A 23,501-nucleotide genomic window follows, 5' to 3' on the forward strand; every position below is an offset into this window, starting at 1 on the left:
GTAACACATTTTATTTAATTGATCAAGTTGTTACATTGTTAATTTGCTGTGACATTTTTGATGTATGATTTAGAAATAAAGTGATCGGTGAATCTAATAATGTAATAATATACAAATATGACTGAATTTCTTGAAAATAAAGGATTTAAAAAAATATTTTTTAAAAATAATTCTGTTGAATCATGGTTGAAAAGCAATGTCTGACTTTCATTAGTGAAATTTCATAGATTTTTTATTATTATTACTTTTGTCAGATTCAAGTTATTTCTCTGACCACTGTGAATTTTCTTTCATTAAACAAAGGGTACCAACAATTTCGTGCACATGTGTATTATATTATACTATGTTAGTCTCCCTAACTGGTTCCACAAGCCTGATAGCTGAAGCTCTGCCTACTTTTCTACTTTTAGAATCTGTGGGAACCTCCAGTAAGAAACTCTGAGAACAAAGAGTCCAGCTGGGATAATATGGATCAAACAGCTCTTTAAGATATGATGAAGCCTGTTTATTGAGAGGTGTGTACATTTCAAAGCACATTATTTATTTTACAGGAAGCCAGTGAAGAGAGTGTGTAGAGAGTGTGTCAAACATAAGGCCTGTGGGCCACAACTAGACCACAAGACACTCCAATCTGGGCCACAAAACCACCAAAAAACTTGTAAGAATTTCAAAGAAAACACAAATGTTTGTAAAGGGTAGCGAATGCAATGCAGCACTAAGACCTGAGCAAGTTTGTAAAAACATGCACAATGCAACAGTTATAAGATATTTTGACATTTGACAACATTTTTCCTGAGACTGTATCACTACAGTTGGCTTTATCTTGAGATTGTAGTCATTTACAATAGCTAATAAAATAACATATTTCCTGACATATACTGTGAATTTAAACAAAAAATGTTTTTTAAACTGAAATATTTTGTTATGAAACAAATGTTCTGCATAAATACAAATCTAGAAGATACACCTTCCACAACGTTTACCTACTGATCCATTGTTGGTGGCGCTGCCTTACTCCAATATGTTCACCAGATATTTGTCATTCTGTGGGTACGGAAACACAGAACTGCCACAGTGAAGAAATACATTTCTGAGCTGTATCTCGTAATAACGAGATAGTTTCTTGTTATGACAAGATAGTTTCTTGTTATAACGAGATACAGCTCAGAAATTTATTTCTTCACTGTGTTCTGCGTTTCCACATGTGGGACAATTCTTTCTGTGATTTTACATTGATACATAACTAAACAGCCTCTGGGGACTTTCCACGCCTCAATTTGTCTTCACTTACACTTTGTATACGTATATTTGCTTGTAATGTTGGAGTAATAAAGCAGTGAATCAGGTTTTTAAATTTCTGGGGAAATCCCTCCAAATTCATGAGTCAGTGGCTGACTGGTGTGTTTCCACATATATTGGATCAATCTTTATCTGTAATTTCTGCTTCAAGGCACTTTAATTAATATTTTTAGTGCAAATTTAAACATTGAAAATTGAATTTAAAGGTTGTTGTGACATTATTGTACCCACACAGGTTTGGGCTGTATAAAAATGACTCCTCTGTGGAGGTAACGGCCTGGGTGCGTTATCAAGAATGAATCCAGAGATCTCCTGCTGGATGCGGGGTTACCGGTACCTTTAGCGGAGGCGGAGCCGGTGCTTCTGACGTGGTGCGAGCTCAGAGCCCACCTCTTCCTGTCGGTGTCAGAAAGGCAACTTCACCATATTTAGCTGGCTCGCCGGAGCCCTGCAGAGTTGATCTGTCAACCGGACTGGAAATCTTCACTCTTATCGGCGGCTCCACCGCGGCGCTGACAGCCTTCTTCCGCCACCGGGGGACGGACTCCAGAGGACGGTGTGCTCGGGACTCGGTTCCGGGGGAGAGGAGGCCGTGTCGGCGGCTGTTTTTTCTCTCTTTTTTTTTGGACGCGATAAAAGTAGCCGTCGTCTGTCAGAATTCCAACTATCCAGCCTTTAGCTAAGCCAGCTAGCTAATTACGATAGCTGCTCCGACGATCGCCGAGCCGCGGAAAACTAATTTATATGTTGTGGGTTTATGTTCGGACATCGGTAGGGATTCGTCTGGACTCCACGACCCCGCTGGGATGATATCCTGACAGTCCCCCCGTCTGTTATTGACACTTTGCTCCCCTTCGCCGGGCTACAGCGAGCTAACTCGGCTAACTAGCAGGGTCGTGTACAGCAGCCAGCTTTCGCCGTGGCACTGAAATCCGATTGGATACATTGAGCCGTGTGCAGGCGGCTGTTAGACGACCCCTTCTCTGCCGGCGACACGACCCCAGCCGAAGGGGCCCCCCTTCCGTGTTTGGCGGGGAGGGGACGATCCGCCACTCGGCACAGCCGAAGGAGACACCGGATTGAACGGAGGAAGAGTCCCAACGTTTGACAACTGTGATCCGGGAAGTGAACCGGGCAGGGACCTCATGAATGGAAATCGGAACTACAGGTGAGTTAATCTGTAACGTGTGTACTGTTTTCAGCTGACCTGTGTCACATTTCCTAGGAAGAAAAAAAAAAGTTATGAAGTGAAACACCGGCATGTTGCTTCAGCCTCCGGGGAAAGTGTTGATCCGTGACCGGGGAGTTTCATCCGCCTCCGCGGTTATTTCAGCATCATATGTGTCACTTTGAGGGCGATTTCACTATAAAACACTTTCCATACCATTAGATCATCGGGATTTGAAGTCAAAATAAACAATATGCTGTCAGACACCAGTGAAGCAATGATCGTGAACTGCCTCATCATCATTCATAATTATAAGTGATACTGTTTGACTTATTACACAAAATCAAATTCTAATCTAGTGTTATTCTGTTGGGAAATTAGCATTTACATACATTTCAACTTGATGATTAGAAGATGAGAATCAAATGGAGTTTATTGTCATTCTACAGGTGGGTACAATGAAATTGTGCAGCAAAGGTACATTATGTGCAAAAGAAAATAATACATACTAGGACTTATTTAAAGTTATATAATTAACACTTAAATATATGTACATAATCAACATAATCTTTTAACAGCTGAATCTTACAAGGTGGGGCTGCTGATTCTTTCAGAGGTATTACAGTATTATGTCCTGTTAGAATTTGTAAGTATATAAGAAAGATTCGAGGTGAAGATCAGCCTTCACAAACAGCCTGTATTCATATCAAAAATGAGGCTCCTCAAAGTAGAAAATGGTTTGTAATTCCGTCTTTCTAAAACCGGTGGCTCTGTGTCATTTATCCTTCATTCATCCATTCCTTGTAGTCCAAAACTATAGTTGATATCACTAGTGTCGTTAATATCTGTTATTTGTAGTTTTCAGAATAGATATTTAAGTTGCCTACTTAGAGTGAAACAAGGAATGAAATCCTTGACTAAAGCAGAAGAACTTATTAATCAATGTGTAATTACCCATTGAGTCAAACTACGTGAGTATGAGAAGAAAAATATATTAGAAGTCTCAGAGTAAGGTTTCATTGTGCAGGTGCAAATAAAAAAAGAGTGAAATCGTGAAAAAGCTTCTTTTCTCCGTACAACAGACCGTCTACCAATTTAGAGATTGATCTTCCATGTAGCGAAATGATTTTATTTTCCTGATAAACCTGAAGTGACTCCCAGTTGACGTCAACTGTGGAAGTTTTATTGCCATTGTTCTGTGCTTCTCTGACTGAAATTAAAATCCACTTTCAAGAGCATTCAGATAGCACACAAAAAAGAAATGTTTTTGATTTGAAGCTCGTATTTCAAACTGAGGAAGATGGATTGTACCCTCAACTGCTTGTTGTGATAATATCATGTTTTCAGAAGTAGATTTCAGAGATGATTCACGAAGAAAATGGAAAAGTTAGCGATGTGTTCACAAATTAAATACAAATCTCTGCCCAACAGTATTTCAAAACCCAGTTTTCTCACATTTTGATTAAAAATCCAGCTGTAAGAACCCGATTTGGACAAATATCCCTGTAAAGCCTTCCCGTTTTGGTGTGTCTTGTCTTCATTAAACACCTTCTTATAGAAATCCCAGTATTCCACCTTGATTCAGAGAAGACTTCTGCCTTTAATCCAGCTGGACCGAGGGTGAGCTCCGTCCTCTCAAAGCCCTTAGGTCTTGGTTGGCAGTTGACCCCAGACTGACCTCGACACACACAGCTGATGCCTTCACGCACTAACTACACCCATGTCCTGTTCATCCTAAACAGAAACAAAATGTCAGTAAAACACTAAAACATTACTGTCCCATCATGATGGACTTGCTGTCGTCGTGAGTTGAACCTCGGTGGTTTCTTCTACATATTTCCCTGCACACAAGACAAAGGCTTTCAAAGATCGATTTTTTTTTTCTTTCTTTTTTCTCTCACTGAACATGCTTTTCCTGCTGTCGTGACCTCATGTATGCTGACAAATTCCAGTCTAGCTCCGGTGATTCACATTGTCTCCGACCTCATGGCCAGTAAACCGTCTCTGTCTTGGTCGCGGCGGCAGTTAAACAGTCTGCACCACCTGGCTTTGTCTCAGCTGTAACGGAAGCTTTCCACTTATGTGACCATCAACTGAATGCTCCAGTCATGATCAGGCACGGACACTTGATACAGCAGTTGGTTCCTTGCCCATCCCGTTCAGGAGGAGATCCCTGTCTGCTGCCGACCGCCTCATTAGTATCTTGCCTCCTCTCAGGTGGGACGATTCCCAGCATTGGCAGCACAATGGAGTGCAGGGTGTTTTCCAAATATCCGGCTGTTTATGGCACTGTCAGACAGACTGGGACATATATGTAACAATTAAATACTGATTAATATTATTAGTATGATTCATGCTTTCGTGATTGTTCAGTTTTCTCTTCACAAACTTCTCTTTCTGCTGCCACACACCAGTCAGACTCACCCATCAACATTCATGTCATAAAAACAAAGAGCTGGAGACTTTGCATGAAGGCAGTGGTGTTTGCTCACAGCACTGTGAGAACACAGCAAGTGCAATTCCATGCTGAGCACCCAGCGAGCCCCTCGTGCATTAAAGTCTATTCAGAGTCACTGCTTGGTGCTCTTCACTTGGGAAAACATGACCGCAGTATTATTACAGTCAGACAAATGTGAATTTAACTGCTGGATCTTCATGTTGCACGTGTTGGTTCACAATCCAATATCACTAATCACCACAGGCCAACCAATGAGCCCTTTTCCTGGGCGAATGATTTAAAAAGGGGCCCTCCATCAGCCAGTCCTGGAGAGTGGTGTGAGAAAATGTAAATTGATCACAGAGCCTGCTTACAAACTGACAATCACTCGGTACCAGCCTGAGCAGCAGCAGCGGCGGCGGCGGCGGCAGCAGCACATGTGGCATGGAGAGCTTAGCACCAGGGATATAATGAGTTGAAGGATTTTGAGCCTTCCACAAATCAAATCCCATTTTCGTGTGCTAACCCTGCAGCATGCCCGCTGACAGCTTGTCACTCCACTGATGTGATGTTGACACGCTTAGCCATAATGGCTGAGAATCTAAAGATTGTGACCTTGCATTGATTTTAAACTATGATAAGGAAAACTAACTGACTACAGAGTAAAGGCATTGAAATAGTGGAAAACACCATCGGCTTTCCTTTGCAGACTGCATTTTGAAGTAATTTCTTGGTCTGACTTTCTTAAAACCCATATCTATTCTTCTGACTGGAATCTCAGCTCCTTCAAGCATTAAAAGCATTCAGGCTAAAAAACTTTGCATTAATAATAAATATTTCTTCCCTCAAACTCTTAATATCCTCAGATTGAGTCTCTACTACTCGTGCATTCTTCATTTTATCCTTTGCGAAATAGCCTCTCCATCACATCCTCGGTCGTCTGAAGGTATCCTCAGTCCCAGCTGATCAGAATGAGCGAGTAACAGATGATAATTGACTCTGCAAGAGCTCGTTTCCGTCATTTGCGTCATCTATAAAATCCCTGTCTGGAGGTGCCAAAAACATTACACATAAACCTAGTCGTCATACTGTGAGATGCACCTTCCTGGAAGGCATGGAGGTGTTAAGCGCTGCCCAGCAGGGGGGCTCCCCCCACCCTCCACCTGTCACACAACACTCTGTAGCCAGGTGGGATTTGTGTTGGCTGGAGATGACTCAGCTTAGTATGAAAGGCAGGCTCGATGGGGGTGTACTGTAATAACAATAGACAAATATAAAATCAGCTTCATGTAGTCTTTTGAGTTTTCCCAGGCATCCTCTAGAACCCCGTTTCCTTACCCTTTTCGAACCCCCACCCCCCTATTCGTCTCTCACTGCTGCGTTTTCCCGCTCTTTTTTTGATTCACAGACAGTTACCACCCCTCCCTGTTCGCCTCCTTGGTTACTGCTTCTGTTTCTTTCTCTGTGCCCCAGTGGGAAACTCTGGCTTCCCTGTCATTCTCCTTGTAGGTCGATTCTCTGTGGATTTTGTACAGACAGTGGGGTCGGCTTTGAGGGAGGGCTTAGTACTTGATTTGCAGTCTCCCCTCATAATGCCGGGTTCATTCAAACGGCCCGCTGACAATGGCCAGCCCCCCGTCTGAAACTCCAGCCACCCATAAGGCTCGCCATTGGCATATTGTTGTTGGTTTCTATGGAGAATGCAGTTTGGCGTTGCTCTCCAGGCTCATTGTATCAGAGGGAAATTCATTTTCCCCCCCTTCACTATTATTTCACCTGAAACCTCTTTATTTACTCCTCTGTTAGTATATGCCATAACTGAGCAGCCTTTTTAATAATGTCTTGATGAGAATTTGCAGGGAGCTGCTGATGAAATGATGTCAGTGGGAAATCACTTAAAGTATTTGTTTTGTTTTTTTTTTTTTGCAATTTTTATTCTCATTCTCCTTTTATTAGAGTATTTGATTGGAACCTTGAAGGGTGTTCGTTACTATAATTGGACCCAACAGCCAGCATCCACTCACTCAAGTGTATATTGTAAGAAAAACAGTTGTTGCCAAATTGTCTTGAACAAATAATGCTTATCATTTTAATTTGAGGCCATGTTTACAAATCACTTCGATAGATTTCAATCAGCCTTTAAAACTGGGGCTGTTTGGTTTGTATCCTCTAAAGGTACACGCTAATCCTCATTTCATTTCTAAGATTATTTAACGCAGGGAGAAAGAAAAGGATTTCTTCAGCACAGCACCTTCCCCGACATATTGTTCACATCAGCTCTCTCAAACATTTTTAAATGCCTTTTTGAATCTTCTTGCTCTGTATAGCAACACACACACTACAGAATTAGTCATTTTGGTAGTGTATCGGACTGGGAGACTGCTGTTTTGGCTAAAACATGTGTGGGGTTGACAGCAAACTCTTGCCAGTGGGCTGGATGGATCAAGAGAAAAGTCAAGGGATGGAGTGTGAGAGCATGTGTGTGGGAGACGGGGGATACGGAGGAGGAGGAGGAGGAGGAGGAGGAAGGCTGGAGGTTGTGATGTGTCACAGAGATTAGAAGCTCGAGCAGCCAGACCACGTTTCTTTTCCACATCCTCCTCCCTTTGCCGTTACCCTTTCCGCAATCTGTTTTTTTGGGGGCGCCGAAAGGGGCTCATTTTGTCTGACAGGAAGTGAGCGACATAGATCTCGGTGCGTTTTGTTCGAAGGCTCAGTAGAGGACAGAAGGAAGCCAGAGGCAGAAAAAGTGGTTTTATTAGCTAATAGCTTCAGCTAATCACTTCAGCTTGACATGTAGTTGAAGAGCTTCATTTACATACTTCTTGATCCTGTAAGAAAAACTATGGCTGTGTTTTTGCTTTGGTATTGAGGATTCAGAGTAACAGTCGAAACTAAAGGGAATTGTTTCATAGGTTAGTCATGTTCTTCCTTTCATCCATCTGCCAATCCAATAATATGTCATTTGTTGCTGTCAGGCTGTTGGGAAACAGCATCTGTCATGCAAAGAGAGGACTGTTTGAGTTTGTCCTTAACCTTTAACAGAAGAAGGGAGTTTCTTTCATACTTGGATGAAGTTTATTAAAAGTGCCTTTGGCCACATGTTTTTGTTCTAGTCTTTTCAAATTGGTTGTTCGATTGTTTATACACTAATATATGCAGAATATGATCGTAATGCAAATGCGAAAAATTGTTCTCCAAAACAAGTTACTGCTCATTTTTACTGCTCTGACTATAAAGTCAGATATTAATTGTGTTAGAAGTTGTGATTACATGGACTGTCAAGATAAGTAAGTGTAATCAGAAATAAGGCTACTTCAGTTAAAGCCTCATCGCGTCGATAAAAACCGATTTGATTCACTATCTGATTAAAATTCCAGCTGGATGTGTTGATGTAACACCCTTCATGATTCTGTTACAGTTGATTTAAACGTAACACCAGATTGCTTCCCACTCTGACCTTTGTGCACTTTTCTGTTATGTAGCATTACCTCGTTAGGCTTCACGCATGGCGTTAGGAGAAAAACTGTTTTGGCATCCTGAGCGCAGGACTAATTGCGACCACAACATTGCCACATCTTGTAGCCACATCTTGCTTTAAAGAGCTGCTTGCTCATATGCTGATTTTCGAAGGAGAAAGGTTTTTTTTTTTTTTGTTTTGTTTTGGTTTTTTTTTGTTTTTGGTATTGCAGTTTTAAAAGAAACAGAACAAGCTTCATTAGTGTACCTGACAAATACATCCTCAGTACTGGAAGACTTCCCTGTAAAGCTGGATGTTGGATCATTTGCAGCATGCAACAGACAGCCAGTGTCTCACTGCAAAGCATTATGGGAGTGACTTGGAGGGTATTCTTGGTACAAACCTGCTCATCGGTCGGTCCACTTTATTCAGTGTTTTGAAATTAGACATTCTGATCCGTTAATCATATTGACAAAAAAAAAAAAAAAGGTTCAGTAAACACAGTTAACGTAAGGACTGCATCACATCAGCCAAGCCCTCTGTAAACAAACCTAACCGTCATTACTGTAAACTCTCTTTTTTGGGGGCCGTTTTGGGCAAACTGATCCTTCTAATGGTTCTTGTTGAGATGTTGACACGATATTAAGTGTTGCCTTGTATCGACTCTATTTAATTTATTAGCCTGAATGTAAATCATCATCATGACAGAGCATCCTGGAGCCTAAGTCAACAGTGAAAGTCAACATCCCCTGGCCTTGGGCCACTGTTCCACTCAGACCAGACCAGCAGGACAGAGCCCCTTTTAACCTGTCTGAATAAGTAATAATCGGTATAACATAGCTGGAACTTTGTGTGTAAGAATGTATACTGAGTGTGTATCCATGTTAGATGTCTGGGCCCTTCCCATTGGGACTACGTTAAACCTGACTTCTGATTACAGGGGATTTTTACTCGGTGTTTGTTTTCTGTTTAGTCCTGAGGTTGGTTCTGAGGCGGATTTTGACGTTTTTAAATGTTACTTTGATGGAGTCCTCTGCTGGCGTTGATCCCTGGTAGAGAGCGGCAGCGGCTCCATCGGATGCCAGCTGCAGCTCCCTGGAGGTTGACGAGGGGAACTCTAGGGAGGAGTCTTCACTGCGTGTGACGTTTATCAGTCCTCCCCTGCCCGCTATCGGTCCTCCCGTGCATGTCTGTGGAGTGTATGTGTGTATTTGGAGGTTCTGCCTGCTGTGACTGACGCCATTGTGCCCGGCCACTGAGCACTCGCCCTGTTCCCACAGCTCAGACCTCTCTGGATTAGAAACACAACAGCTGTATTGTGTGTGTGTGTATGTGTGAGTGTGTGTATGTGTGTGCGCGCTGGTTTGTGGGCCTGTGTGGACATGTGCACTCGTTAGCAGCGTGGACATTTGTGTATTGGTGGCGGTGGGGGGTCAGCAGGGACTGGATGTCAGCCGAGCTTCTCACCATCTAGTTATTCTGGCCCCCTTCCCACTGTGTACAGTGTGAGTATGTTGTGTTGCAGAGCAGTGGAGTGGAATGAGTTCACATTGCAGATATGTTTCAGCGGCGCATTCATATTTCTTAAAAAAAAACAGCCTCTCAGTTGTTGGTGTGTTGTATGATGTTTATTTACCTCATGTGCAGTTTGGTGTATCGCTGGCACTTGATTCTATCACTCGACTTTGCTTACAATCAATAAAACTGAACTCCACCCTCCTCCTTGCCACATGTTTGTCAGTGATACAAAGAAACCTCCAAAGCAGCTTATTTATAGTCACAGATCTATAAACTCTTATTGCCACTAGTGAAAACTGGATGTGGTCATGCTTCCGGTATGCTTTAATGAACTTTAGGTAGTTTTACATCAGAAAATGGTCACCAAAAAATGTTGTATTCTTTTTTAGGGTGTTTCATGTCTGATGACTGAAGTTTGGAAGCTTTAAAAAAAACAGTGCCGACTTGTTACATCTGGAGCTACAAGCATAACTTTGAATAATTCACAGTCTAAAAATATTCCCGTTTATCTTTTAATGCTTCTCTATGCAGTCTTATTGTTCATCATCTGTCTGGTTTCAGCTGCGATCTCAGCTGCTCCCTCTCTGAATCAGTCAGTGCGAACCCCCTGCATCAGTACTCGTAATTTGACACCAGTATCCTTGTTGCTAACCAGTCTTTTGGCCGCAGCACATCACTGTATAAAGAAGCAAGCGATCGGTTTATGTTAGCTTGTGCAAAGTGGGCACAAGCTGCAGAGTCACCAAATCCCTCTTTTAAATATATCTATTAAAATGTAATTACTCTCATTTCTACATTTTGGCAGGGAATACCAAGCATTCCTTTGTTATAGATGGACTGAAAAAACCCAATTATTCCTCTTCAAACTGAAATGTTTGAGCAGACTTCGCCTCTCGGGCTGCCTGGTTTCAGGCTGATTGGGATGTGTTCAAGTGGAGGCCAGCTGACCAGCAGAAAACTGAAGCTGTGTTCAGGAGGCACCTGGCAAGAATAGCAGTGTTTGGAGTATATCTGGCACGCTGGTAGACTGCAGGAACGCGAGTTATATTGCAGGACTCTCAGGAATAGGCTGGTACAGTATTCCTGCCACAGAACCGTGTTACACTGAGAGTACAGTGTAAATGATATGAATTGAAGCTGACCACGGCGGCTGCTCGCTGAAACTGAAAACCCTAACGAGCCATCTTAGGAGCCTGCAGTGTTGCAGTTAATCAAAACATAGATTCTGTTTGGCCAAGGAAGCAGTCAGCCTATTGACAGCACTAAAATGTATTTTGTTTCAGTAGTGTGTCTGCTGTTAAAATAGATTTTTAGTACTTTTTATCCTGGAGAAAAGTGGCCTGTTCGCATCAGGATATTTCAAGCAGAGCAAAAGCAGCTTGTGGCTGTGCATGTGCTCATAGTTTCCTTCTTGATTGTGAAGCTACACTGCATTTGTTTTTTTTTTGTTTATAAATTATTTTGTAGAGCTTTCTTACTGAAATCGTTTTTTTTTTTACAATTGAAAATATGAAATATGCTTCACTGCAAACCTATAAGTACAACAATTACACCAATTATAGACTATATATAGAATCACCAGATATTCCAAATTAAAAGAACATGAATTGATTTATTTTCAATGGGGAAAAAAATAGTACCTTATGATGCTATTAAGGAAGTTTTCTATTCAGCCAAAAATTGGAATATGCTTCAAGCTTAGTCAAAAGGAAAACTCGTCCTCCAACCCTGTAAAAAACAAAAAACAAACAAACAAAAAAAACCCCTTAGTTTACAGTGAATTGTTGTATTGTTACAATTCCAATAAATTCTAGCCCTGGAGTGAATGTTAGCCGAGGACGGGGACGTGTTTGCTTGTGGCTGTTGGGTTATCTGTCACCACTGGATGTGAATGACCGGGCTCCGAAAATGAGAACATACAGATAGATGGAGGAGGATTACATCTGCTCTCTTCTGTTTGTTAAGGCTTGTCCTTCCTGTAATTATATAAAGTGCACACACACACACACACACACACACACACACACACACAGTTCTTCAAATGAACGAGGCAGTGTTTCTTTAAAGCCTCTTGCACAAAAGGTCAATATGCATCTAATTGTGTGGATTTGTGGGTAAGTCCTCTCTCTGTCATGGCCAACTGTTACACGTCACCCAGCAGCGGTCGGGGGCGTGTTGATCCACGTGTCCATGATTAGTGTTTTGTGTTTAGACTTGCCAGATTTTGAAGAGTTCCTGTAAACTCACGGAACAATGTTTGTGTGTCGGGGTTTGCGCAGCGTCCCACACAGCCAGCGGTCTCCGAGAGCGGCTCTTCTGGGCTTAGTCATCATATAGAAGCAGAATTGCTTACATGTCTTTAAGATCAGTTCTTCCGGTAATGAGGCGCCTCACTCCACAGCACTCCGGTTTACGCCTGAAGTGAACAGCGACGGCGGGAGAGCCGTTTGATCTGTTCCTGAAGGTTTTGAGGTGGGCATTCAGGAAATGTGGCACAACACGTTTGTCTGACATGATTTTCAGCTTCTCAGCGTGTTGCCCGCCATGTGCGCGATGCTGTAAGGCCCCCATCGGCGCTCTCAGCAAGCAGTAAACGCCGCAGATGAATGCTGTGGTCAAAGTCGATTCTCTTAAGCTGTTTGTTCTTTTTTTAATGGTTGCTGCATATTGGTCACACAGGAAAGCCAAATTTAGCTTTGTGAAAGGAAAAATAATGCAAATTGGTGAACCTACAAAGAAGGCCGGTTCTTTGTTCTGTTTTGATCATGCCTTTTACCCTTTCAAGGGCACTGGGAATGGGAATGGTTCTGCCCTTGTGTTTTATTGTGGGATATTTGAAAACCTGTAATCACATTTATTCCCAATTCACAACTTAGGTTCCATTTTTTATGAGATACAAGTACTTCGCCACTTTCTCTTATGCACTACGGAGTATTACTGTCCTACAATTTCATGAGTTATTCACTAGTTATCTATATTACATAGGACTTACATTCGGTGTGTGCTTAAAAATGGACATCATTCTGCATGAGCTTCATATTCACACTGGCCAAAAATCATTTAAAATCATTATTAGAATCTGTTATGCTCTTTTAAGTGTCGTTCCTTCTCATAATTGTACAAATTTCAGAAATCATGGACATACAGCACAGACCTCAGTATTATTCCCGACTGTTTGTCACATATCATGTGACTGTCTTCTTGTTGTTGTGAGCCGTAAGCATCTGGAAGAAATGTGGAAGCTGTCAATAAGCTCTCTTGCCAGATGAAGGGATAAAACGAAATGATCTCCTCGAAACCGTCACTACTCAGGGCCCCAAAATATTCCAAAATCTCAAAGCATTTCATCTGCAGGGATCGCAGGAAGCCAAAGAATGCAGAGGCAGACGAGCCAGATACCACAGCGCGACGCTCCCTGTGTTGTGATTAGAGCAACACGAGTTGTTTGTTTTGATGCCCCTTTGCACCTTGTATGTGAAGTTGTTACCCTCCACGCTGAAATCGCAGCAGCGGTTGGTGGTGGTAGTTGTGCGACGAGGCTTTGTTTTGTGAGAGGAGATTGTGTACTGTCAGCAGGAGTAGTTTCTATAAAAAATGAAATTATCTGTTTGTCACGCTGCGTTGGGAAAACATCCAGAAAACACGCGGATGTGTCTGTGCAACATTCCCAAAATAGTAACTGCCTTCGTAATCGGGGAAATACAATGTAAATCATCATATTTGTGTCTCTGCTGCATCAGTGTACGTGTCTCTGTGACTTTCATATGGAAACAAAGAGTAAGCGCTTGTGTATGCTTTGCATATTGCACTCATAGGTGAAATACCGGAACTCACGTCTGTCTTTCTTTTTTTTTTTCCTGCTGCGACTCCACCAGTGTTGCTGCTACAGTTCGGTTCATTCAGAAACAGGATGCTCCAGTGTGTGCCTCCCTCTCTGCCTGTGGTGGTTCTGTGACTCACGTTGAATGGTGGCCAGTTCCTAAAGGCAGATGAAAGCTGGAAAACACGAGCCCTGCCCGCTCCATAATCCCGCCACACCCTGCTATCCTCTTCCTCATTGGCCACTTCAGCAGGACATCGCGGCGCGGAAGAAAAGTAATGACGTCCCTGTTGACGTCTCCGTCAAGGGATTTCTGTTTTAAAACCAGAGTGACTCAGGACAAGGCTTTTTTTTTCTTCTGGGGGTTTAATTAAGACTTACCACAGGGTCTGTCCGCCTCCTTTTTGTCACTGTAGTGTGTGAAATTGGGTTTACCTCACAAGTTTCGCCGAGGGCCCCCAGGGGAATTACCATAACAAAGTTTGTGTGCGCATAGTTTTGTGTGCGCAGAGACAGCCGTGGCAGGAATTCCAGACTTTCCTCTCTTTTGGAGAATTTTCATCCCAGCAGGCTTTTTCAAACAAGGGGCCTTCACCCTCCATCAACCCTGCTTGCCTTCACAGCACAGCCCACCGGAGGGGAAGCTGAAAAACAGGAGCGGGGCAGGAAAAGAAGGAGGGGGGGAAAAAAATAAAAAGAAGCACTGACTTCCAAAGCCCCAACTGTAAATAAACAAGCTCACGTTGTCGGCCTGATACCTCACAGAAGGTTTCTGTTCTGTTGTGGGGTGGTTTTTCGACAAACTTCCCTTCAGCGGGGCCCTCAACCCCGGCTTCACCCACATATGTGAGCCTGTGACTCAAACGGGTGATGAATCACTCTCCAGCATGAGTCTCATTTCTCAATGACACATTAGGGGCACTTTTTTTTTTTTTTGTGTATGTGTGCTTGTAGTCAAAAAGAAAGTTAAAATGAACCTCGTGGGTTGAAACGGGGCAAAAACAAAGCAACGCTTGAGTTTCTGTGTCAAACCCATTGTTGTGTAACTTCACCAATTTCATCATACGTTAATCCAAACAGTGCAATAGCGGGTCATCGGAGTCTTTTGTTTCGTCGTGTGACGTGGAAGGCAGGCCAAAGCGGATCCAAAAATAGCGCGGACACGAGTGTGGCACATGAAGCTGAGCAGAACCCAGTGTTTCTGGATCAAAGTGACTCAGGTCCCAGACGACTCTCGGCCTTTGTGAGAGCACACGTGTCAGCGATACATTTTGAGAACTAATGCGTTGAACTTTGTCATGCAGATGTTCACCTTAAAGCACATTTCCTTTTGCTTTTTTGTTTTTTTTTTTAATCAGAAACATTCAGAATTGTTGCTCCGTATCACATAATAATCCGAAAAGCAGGCGTGTGGCAGATTGTTTTTATCATCAGTGTGCTTTGACTTTTTTCCCCTTCCAGTTCCTAAAAAGTAAGATGTTGCATCATCTGAAATTAAAACGGAAAGTTCTTCACATCTTGAGAGGGACATTTTTTAACCCCTACCGCAGTAAAATACGATCGTTACAGGGAAAATCACTTCTGAGAAACTTGCTGTTGCTCATTTGTATTTTTTTCCCCCTGTCTTTTCAGCGCCTGTCACGTATCATAAAATTGTTTTATTGATTCAAGACTCCCTCATTTGCTGATTCAGACGCTTACATATTAAATGTGCCAGTCTGAAGCTGTTTGCTTACAGCACATTTCAATGCATGTACCATCCTGACGGTGTGTGTGTGTGTGTGTGTGTGTGTCAGTCTAATCATGGCCTTTTGGGATTCATTTTCAAACTGTCTTCATTCTCCTGATAAATCTGTGTCATCTCCGTACTGTCCTCTAAAGGTCAGATGAAATGAGTGAGTTATCGCTGTATGGCGTTTAAAATGTCAAAATTCAGATGTGTTGATCTTTGGCGTTTCCACTATACACAAGCTTATCTTGACATTTTGAACTTTCTGTGAATTATATTTGTAATCTGCCAGTAATTGTCTATTTTACAGCGTGCCCTTTTTCAACCAGTCATTGCGAGCAAAGTTCTTGTAGTTTTGTACCGTTTTGAATCATCCGGTGACATTCAGTTTAGCTCTTCTGTCCGATTTTCATGTTTTATGCCAATAGTGATATTTGAGAGGGAGAATTGTAAAAACGAATTTCAAACACAAAGCCCACGGCCAGAGCTGCTCCCTCAGCAGGGTCAGTCCGGTTCACAGAATGACCTTGCACAGTGTAAAAAAATTAAAAAGACCCGAGCCTCTTGCAATACTGTAGTGGTTAGGGAGAAAATGTCGACTCTTGCTGTGAGACGAAAGCGCTGTGTGTGTGTGGGTTTTCTCAGTTTACAGAGAATAACATTAATATGAAAACACATACTATGAGGGGAAATTTATAAAAGCATCCATGCTGAAGGCTGCAGGAATCGTGCCGCCGTTTAGGCAAGAAGATTTTTCCAGCATTGTGGGGAGAAACATACGGTTTTAGTTTTGAGATTGCTCTCATTTTCAAAAGAGGTTGTTTGTATAATATTTTTTGGTAAGAGTACATTAAACATTTTCAGAGTATATGGAGCAGTCAATATTCATAGGTTTTAATGACATGATCTGTGTCCTGCCGAGCTGAAGTCAGCTTAGCCCGTTGTCACTTTTTCTCTGTCAGGACTAAAATTCCAGTGACGCATTGCCACATCCATGATACTAGCAGGCAGAAATTCTAGTTTTGCCTGCTAGGTGTAGAGTAATGAGCACATTCTCACCTCGAATGACCCGAGTTACAACATTTTGAATCCATCCTTCCCGTTGTCATTGTCCTCGTTCAGGAGCCGTTGGGGCCCAGTCCCTGTTCTCCATGCCACGGCGGCCTGGCTATGGCACCATGGGGAAGCCGATCAAGCTGCTGGCCAACTGCTTCCAGGTGGAGATCCCCAAGATGGATGTCTACCTCTACGAGGTGGACATCAAGCCTGACAAGTGCCCACGGAGAGTCAACAGGTCGGGATCACTCTGTTAAACCCCTTTCTTTGGTTGAAATGCGTGAGTAAGCATAGTTTGGGTGGACAGATGGACTCGTTTTGTTGGTGATGATTGTTGATTGTTGATCAAGCGAGTCCAACATGTCAGTGTTTTACAGGTCGCAGTGTAACTGAACATCTGTTTTTGTGCATGTTGTGCAGGGAGGTGGTTGACTCGATGGTGCAGCACTTCAAGGTGACGATCTTCGGGGATCGAAGGCCAGTCTATGATGGAAAGAAGAGTCTCTACACAGCCAACCCGCTGCCCGTGGCACCCACTGGGGTGAGCTGGGAAACAAATAAAACAACACTCGAACTATAAGAAAAAAATTCACCCGCACTGAATGGAGGGTGCATCGATTAAGCCGTACCTGCTGTCATCCGGCGCTCTACCACAGGTGGATCTGGACGTCACTCTTCCAGGGGAGGGAGGGAAGGATCGGCCCTTCAAGGTTTCCATCAAGTTCGTGTCGCTGGTCAGCTGGCACCTGCTCCACGAGGTGCTGACCGGCCGCAGCATGCCCGAGCCGCTGGAGCTGGACAAGCCCATCAGCACAAACCCCGTGCACGCCGTGGACGTGGTGCTGCGACACCTGCCCTCCATGAAGTGAGCCGCCGTCTGTCTTTCACTTTTTTTTTTTTTTTTTTTTAGTAATTGATATTTAATAATCTCCAACCATTCCACTTAATTTGTCTTTTATATCATCTCATGAAAAATCTAGCATGTTGTGAAATGGACCTTTCTTACACACACAGTAAATACTTTATATTTGTGTTGTCTTAGTCATGCCAATATCAGCACTCTGATCTCAGCGGAAATCAAACCCGGCATGCACGGGCGCTCAGACAGCGCCATCCTGACACGCTGCTGGAGCACAATCGTACACTATATTGGCAGAGCTTTAATGAAAACATTTTCTTTATTAAAAACTAGTAATATCAACACTTTTCCTTCGGCCCTGCGCACCGTTGCTGGACGTCAGCGTTTCAGCGGCATCGTGGCACAATGTCAGACTGAAATCCACGTGGAGAAACATACCCTAGATTATAGTGTGTCTTTTTAGCAGGGTTCTAGAAGGCAGACCGTCTGTGGGGATGTCATTGCTCTCCCATTTTAGAGATTTATGTTCAGACCACATTAAAGAGCAGCTGAATGTGCTGCTGTGATCACAGGAATTGACCAACTATCAATTCATGACATGCCAACTACCTTTATCTTCTCATCATGCCTTGCATCCCCTAATGCTTTTGAGTTTTTTTTTTTAATTAATTAGTTATTTTCATCCCCATTTCTTTGATTTATTTTATCTTTAATTACGATCACTCTCTATCTCTTTCTCCCATCCAGGTACACTCCAGTCGGACGATCCTTCTTCTCGGCTCCAGAGGGCTACGACCATCCTCTGGGAGGTGGGAGGGAGGTCTGGTTTGGCTTCCATCAGTCTGTGCGCCCTGCCATGTGGAAGATGATGCTCAACATTGACGGTGAGAATCGCCTCCGCCGTTGTATGCGGTTTATATTGGGGTCACTTCAGACAAACACTGCATTTCCAGTGTTTCTTCCATCAATGGAATACTGTCTTTTCACACAGCCACGCAGAAATCGATTTCACTGTTCCTCCGTCACAGCTGGGAAATGAGATTTTAATAATTAAACAGATCAGGTCGAGATGGAGCCCCCATGATTCAGGCTATTTTTAGAGGTTTGCACACGATCAGTTTTCTTTCATTGATGTTTTGTTTTGAGGAAAATTAATAGCTGAGTTTAACATTAATCTAGAGTTGCTCATGACGAAGCGGTGTTGCTGAACCCGAGGAAAGGCCTACAGGGTCTCTTTTCCATCAAAGAGGAGCATGTAGGCCAGATAGGAAATGAAGAAATATTATACTGTTGCTTTAAAATAATCATACTTTGACAACTATATTATATACAAAAACAACTGGGGAAAAAAACTCAGTCAGGGCTTTAAAGCTGCTGTGGTCAGGGTTGCTCCCAGTCTCCTCTCTACTCCTACTTTTTTCCTCTGTTCATCATGTCCACTTATTTCTCTCTGACCGATCCTTCAAGTTTGTTGTGGTGCCTCTGCCAGTGCAGCTGTGCAAACAAACTGCTGAAGTGGTTGGCAGTGTGTGTGTGTGTGTGTGTGTGTGTGTGTGTGTGTGTGTGTGTGTGGGGTAACACACCAGCCGGGTATGAGCTGATCGTGTATAAGCAGGCGTTAATTTCTGTCCATGAAAGAAAAAAAAGTCTTTATTCTGTAAGTCCTGAAAGTATGTGACGAGTACGACAGTTATTGTAAACCTAGATTCTCACTGATGAGGAGGCTGGATTTGGTTTTCGTAAAGCTTGTGAAGGATACCGATAACCGTTTACATCGTTGATTTTGTACAAAAACTGCTTCTTAGTAAATCCACCTGTTTGATTGATTGGAAGTGAGACTGTTCTTGTGGTGGGTGCAGCTCTCTTTTGTTTGGGAGCACGGGAAGCTCTTGTTGGGCGGTCAGTCTCGTTTCAGAAGCTCGGTAGTGCACCGCAATTGCAGTCTGTTAATATTTGTAGCAAACATGAAAGAAAGGATGGCAGAAAATGTGTTTTTCCATATGCACGCTGCAGGAGGCTGCTGGAGCTCAAGTCTGCTGTTGACAAGAGAGGAAGTGTGTGTATATGTGTGTGTGTGAGAGAGAGAGAGAGTGTTTAAGGAACATAGAGGAAGGTGGGTGCTTGGCTGGATGCGAACTGACTAGTTAGTTGCTGTGGAGACAGAGGCCGGCTTGTGTGTGTGTGTGTGTGTGTGTGTGTGTGTGCGTGCGTGTGTGTAGTGGTGCTTGTGTGAGTGAGACTCGTGGGTGTTTCTGGGGGTCATGAGGGGAGCTGCGTGGAGCATTTCCTTGAGACGGCTTTTGTTTCGCTCCAAGTGCTCGGAGCCTCTTTCTCTCTCTGTCTTTGCGTCTCCATTCTCTGATTCTCTCTTTGTTTCATTTTCCCGCCCTCTCATCCCTTTGGTAATCAGTTTGCCGCCTCAAATCCTCTTGTCGGCTCTCCACAGACAAACTAGAACTCCGATTGTTTACAGAGTGTCGAATATGTCATTGTGCAGAGGCGACTTGTAAGCCCATTTAAACACAAAAGCGTGAATACGACAAACACTGTCCGGTACACACTCTGTCATACGCAGTGAAAGTGCAGGTATCATGTGATCATGATGATTTAAATATGAGACCTGTTTGAATTTTTACATTTACATGAGTCACACACACACACTCACTTTTATGAAACATGCACACAAATGACACCAGTGTATGGAAATGACGTCACTTCCGGTCTTGTGAAAGGTTTTGGGCAGGAGTGTGTGTGTGTGTGTGTGTGTGTGTGTATGTGTGTGTGTGTGTGTCCACAGTGCAGTTGTCAGTGTGACGCGTCACTCACAGATGTGCTCGCGGTTCCGTCAGCCAAGGTTTTTTTACATCACAGCAGCTGAGCCGCACTATTCATCCGCCAGTCTCTCCACCTCACCACCGTGCTCTCCAGATTTGCTCGTTTATTTATTTATTTATTTATTTTTTCATCTTCCTCTGTGCTTTGTCTGCTTTTGGGATATTTCTCTCACGCTGCATGTCGTGCTTCGCCATCTCACTTATTAATGTTTCAGTGCTTCCTGTGTTCAGATTGAGAGGAATGGCTCTGTTTCTAGACGCGAGCGTGTCTTTATTTTTTACTTTTTTTTTTGTAAAGGAAGGAGCCATTTTACTCGGCTGAAGCTGTGTCTGCGCTGTGTGATATGTGCTTCAGCTTACACACTGTGTGCATTGGGCACTATATCTGTTCAGATTCTCTCCAAGATGCGTGGGCATCGCCTTTCTATGATCACATGAGCGAGATTATATGGAGATTACAGGAGCCATCACAGAATCATCCCTGTTCAAGCAGATATCGCTGTTTATTCACGTCCTGGGAGCAGTGGTTACCCCCAACAATGGAATATGGTGTTGTTAATGCAAAACTCAGTGTGAACAGATTGTACCATTGTAAACCGTGACAAAGGAGCTGCAGCCACTCAGGCGTCATGCTCTGCTCTCATAGGTGCTCTCTTGCAGGTGGAGCAGCTTTATGTAGTTTCACTCCAGAGTTACCGCCGATGCCTGATCTGGATTTTAAAATACTACGTCTGTGGCTTTTTTGTTTTGTATGACGTTGTCAAAATAGTTGATAAAAGGGATGAAACTTGCTTTGAGTTGTTCAGGCCTGAACAACGTCAAAGTGTGCTAGAATTCATAGTATTAATAGCTGCCTGTCCATTTTAGATTTCCCTTTAATTATTCCTTGAGGTTTCATGGAGTTTGATAGAATTGGATTTTGTTTTTATGAAATGACTCTTATCTTTGTTTCATCCTGCAGTATCTGCCACCGCCTTCTACAAGGCCCAGCCAGTCATCCAGTTCATGTGCGAAGTCCTGGATATCCACAACATCGACGAACAGCCTCGCCCTCTCACAGACTCACACCGAGTCAAATTCACCAAAGAAATCAAAGGTAAAGATGGTGCTGGAAAGATTAGCAAACGTGTGTGTTTGTGTGTGTGATGGGAGAGAGAGAGAGCTTAAGCAGGAGAAAGAGACAACACTCGTTCATTATTCACCAGGCTTGAAGGTGGAGGTGACGCACTGTGGAACCATGCGGAGGAAGTACCGTGTCTGCAATGTGACCCGTCGGCCTGCCAGCCATCAAACGTGAGTCAGCTTCTTGGTGGGCGCGGCAACAGGAGACTGTGGCGTGCGGAAGAGGGGGGGGGGGGAGACACGCACCACAGAGGACGCGATCACCAATTCACCACCAAACAAACCAGATAATGGCTGACTCATCCCGCAGCCATGCGGTCAACATTAGTCATCCACTCGAGAAGCGGCTGTGTGGCTGCAGATCAGCGTTTCTGAGTCCATCTCTTTTGTGCGTTTTCGGCTCCAAAAAACGAGCTCCTGGAGTTCAGTACGGATTCCTGTAGTGTCCTCCACAGATGAAGAAATCCAATTCACCAACCATAAATAACCTAGTTATGGCGCTGTTCCTTTTTTTAAATTTTTTTTTGGCCACTCAGCTGGATATAACCTGTTTAGAGTTTATTGAAGTTTGCATGCTAACACGTGATTTCGCTCAGTTATTTAGTTTCAGTCACATTTTCTGGAGTGAGAGATACAATAAGCATGAGTGACATTTTTGCAATTTGCGATGTTTTTAGTCCATATTTTCATGGAAATAAATATGACCAAATGGAAGAAGATACAATCATGCAGTGCTAAAATTACATGAAAATATTTTGGCAAAGGTAGCATCGAATTTTCCATTGTTTTTTGCACAGTAATTGCTAAACACGCTGTGGCAGGACTCGCACCGGCGGTGACCTTGATCCAGCACTGGTGTGTTTGAATAAGCCTCAGTCATTCTCATTCAGACTGCTCTTTGTCCTTGCAGGTTCCCTCTGCAGTTGGAGAACGGCCAAACTGTAGAGCGCACTGTAGCCCAGTACTTCAGGGAGAAGTACAACCTGCAGCTCAAGTATCCGCATTTGCCCTGTCTACAGGTGGGCCAGGAGCAGAAGCACACCTACCTGCCCCTGGAGGTGAGAGAAAAACAAGAGGCCGTTCCCGCTCAATTTCTCTGTCCAGCGTTTACCGTTGAATCGAGTGTGATGAAACCTGCGGTGCCGGCTCTGCCCGGCAGCTCCCAGGTGTGCCTGTCTGCCGACTGTATAAACAGGAGCAGCTGCAGACAAAAGCCCGGGGGTGGACAGACAGTCCTCCGCCGGCTATATAGTAGTCGAAATGATTAAAAATACATGTTCCGGTACAACTTTTTTTTTTTTTTTTTTTGCTTTTGTTTTCTTGCAGGTGTGTAACATTGTAGCCGGCCAACGGTGCATAAAGAAGCTGACAGATAATCAGACCTCCACTATGATCAAAGCCACAGCTCGCTCAGCGCCCGACAGACAGGAGGAGATCAGCAGGCTGGTGAGTCCTGGAGGTCTGGTGTTACCGTTACAGATACTGTCAAGTGCAAAAATGGCCATGAATGGTTGAGAATTTTCAATTAGTATGCATTTAAAAATATGTATGCTGCTTTTTTCCTTTTTCATGACATGAGATGATTTGATTTTAATTTTCACAACCTCACAGAAGGCAAAGTGAACCCCAGCACGGGAGCCATTATATTAGATTTGTACAGAATGCTTTTCCAGTGGCATTTCACAGCTTTATACAAGCTGCGATTTGTCTGCTGTTCATCTTCATCTCACAATGCTGGATTTCTAATCGCCTCACTCATATTGGCCTTTAACATTACTGAAAGAAGTTATGTCTGCCTCTCCACCAAATGTTCCAGCTGTTAATGGCTTTGATGTGAGCCGCTGCATGTTGTTTATGGAGGGACCGACAAACAGAACATTGACCGCCTCTGGCCACCATCAGATCAGCGATGCACATTTAATACCTGTTGTTACCTTATTAAACCCGTCTCTTCTTATCTGCTCACTCTGGGGGAAAAATGACTGGACTTGCACACAGGAAATCATTGTAGATGTCGCCGCGCCGGTGTTTTCATTTAGGTGCACTCAGTAGATTAGGCGGACCAGCGGTGAATGTCAAAAAAAAAAAAAGGACGGAGAAAAGCCGAGATAAGCTTTGTCTGTCAGAACGACGTAATGAATTTCACGGCAGAGCTGCATGTTCTCCCTGTACGCTGGTTGTCGTTTTGCTGACAGTTGA

At 43.4% G+C, this 23,501-nt stretch overlaps 1 protein-coding gene across 3 annotated transcripts in view; it reads left to right on the forward strand.

Annotated features, from left to right (window-relative positions):
* The first annotated feature begins 1,691 nt into the window (after positions 1-1,691).
* Positions 1,692-23,501, forward strand: part of ago3a (argonaute RISC catalytic component 3a) — a 30,456-nt gene continuing 8,646 nt past the window's right edge. For all 3 annotated transcript variants that reach the window (XR_003932434.1, XM_030103325.1, XM_030103326.1), the window contains exons 1-9: positions 1,692-2,467; positions 16,554-16,725; positions 16,908-17,028; positions 17,144-17,352; positions 18,094-18,230; positions 21,142-21,276; positions 21,386-21,473; positions 22,213-22,360; positions 22,629-22,748. Coding sequence is in view for 2 of the 3 variants with exons in the window: in XM_030103325.1 (XP_029959185.1) it covers positions 2,449-2,467; positions 16,554-16,725; positions 16,908-17,028; positions 17,144-17,352; positions 18,094-18,230; positions 21,142-21,276; positions 21,386-21,473; positions 22,213-22,360; positions 22,629-22,748 (1,149 nt within the window). In the remaining variant the exon portion in view is untranslated. The remainder of the gene's footprint in view (positions 2,468-16,553; positions 16,726-16,907; positions 17,029-17,143; positions 17,353-18,093; positions 18,231-21,141; positions 21,277-21,385; positions 21,474-22,212; positions 22,361-22,628; positions 22,749-23,501) is intronic.

Source organism: Salarias fasciatus, chromosome 11 (assembly GCF_902148845.1).
Source record: "Salarias fasciatus chromosome 11, fSalaFa1.1, whole genome shotgun sequence".
NCBI classification, from domain to species: Eukaryota; Metazoa; Chordata; class Actinopteri; order Blenniiformes; family Blenniidae; genus Salarias; species Salarias fasciatus.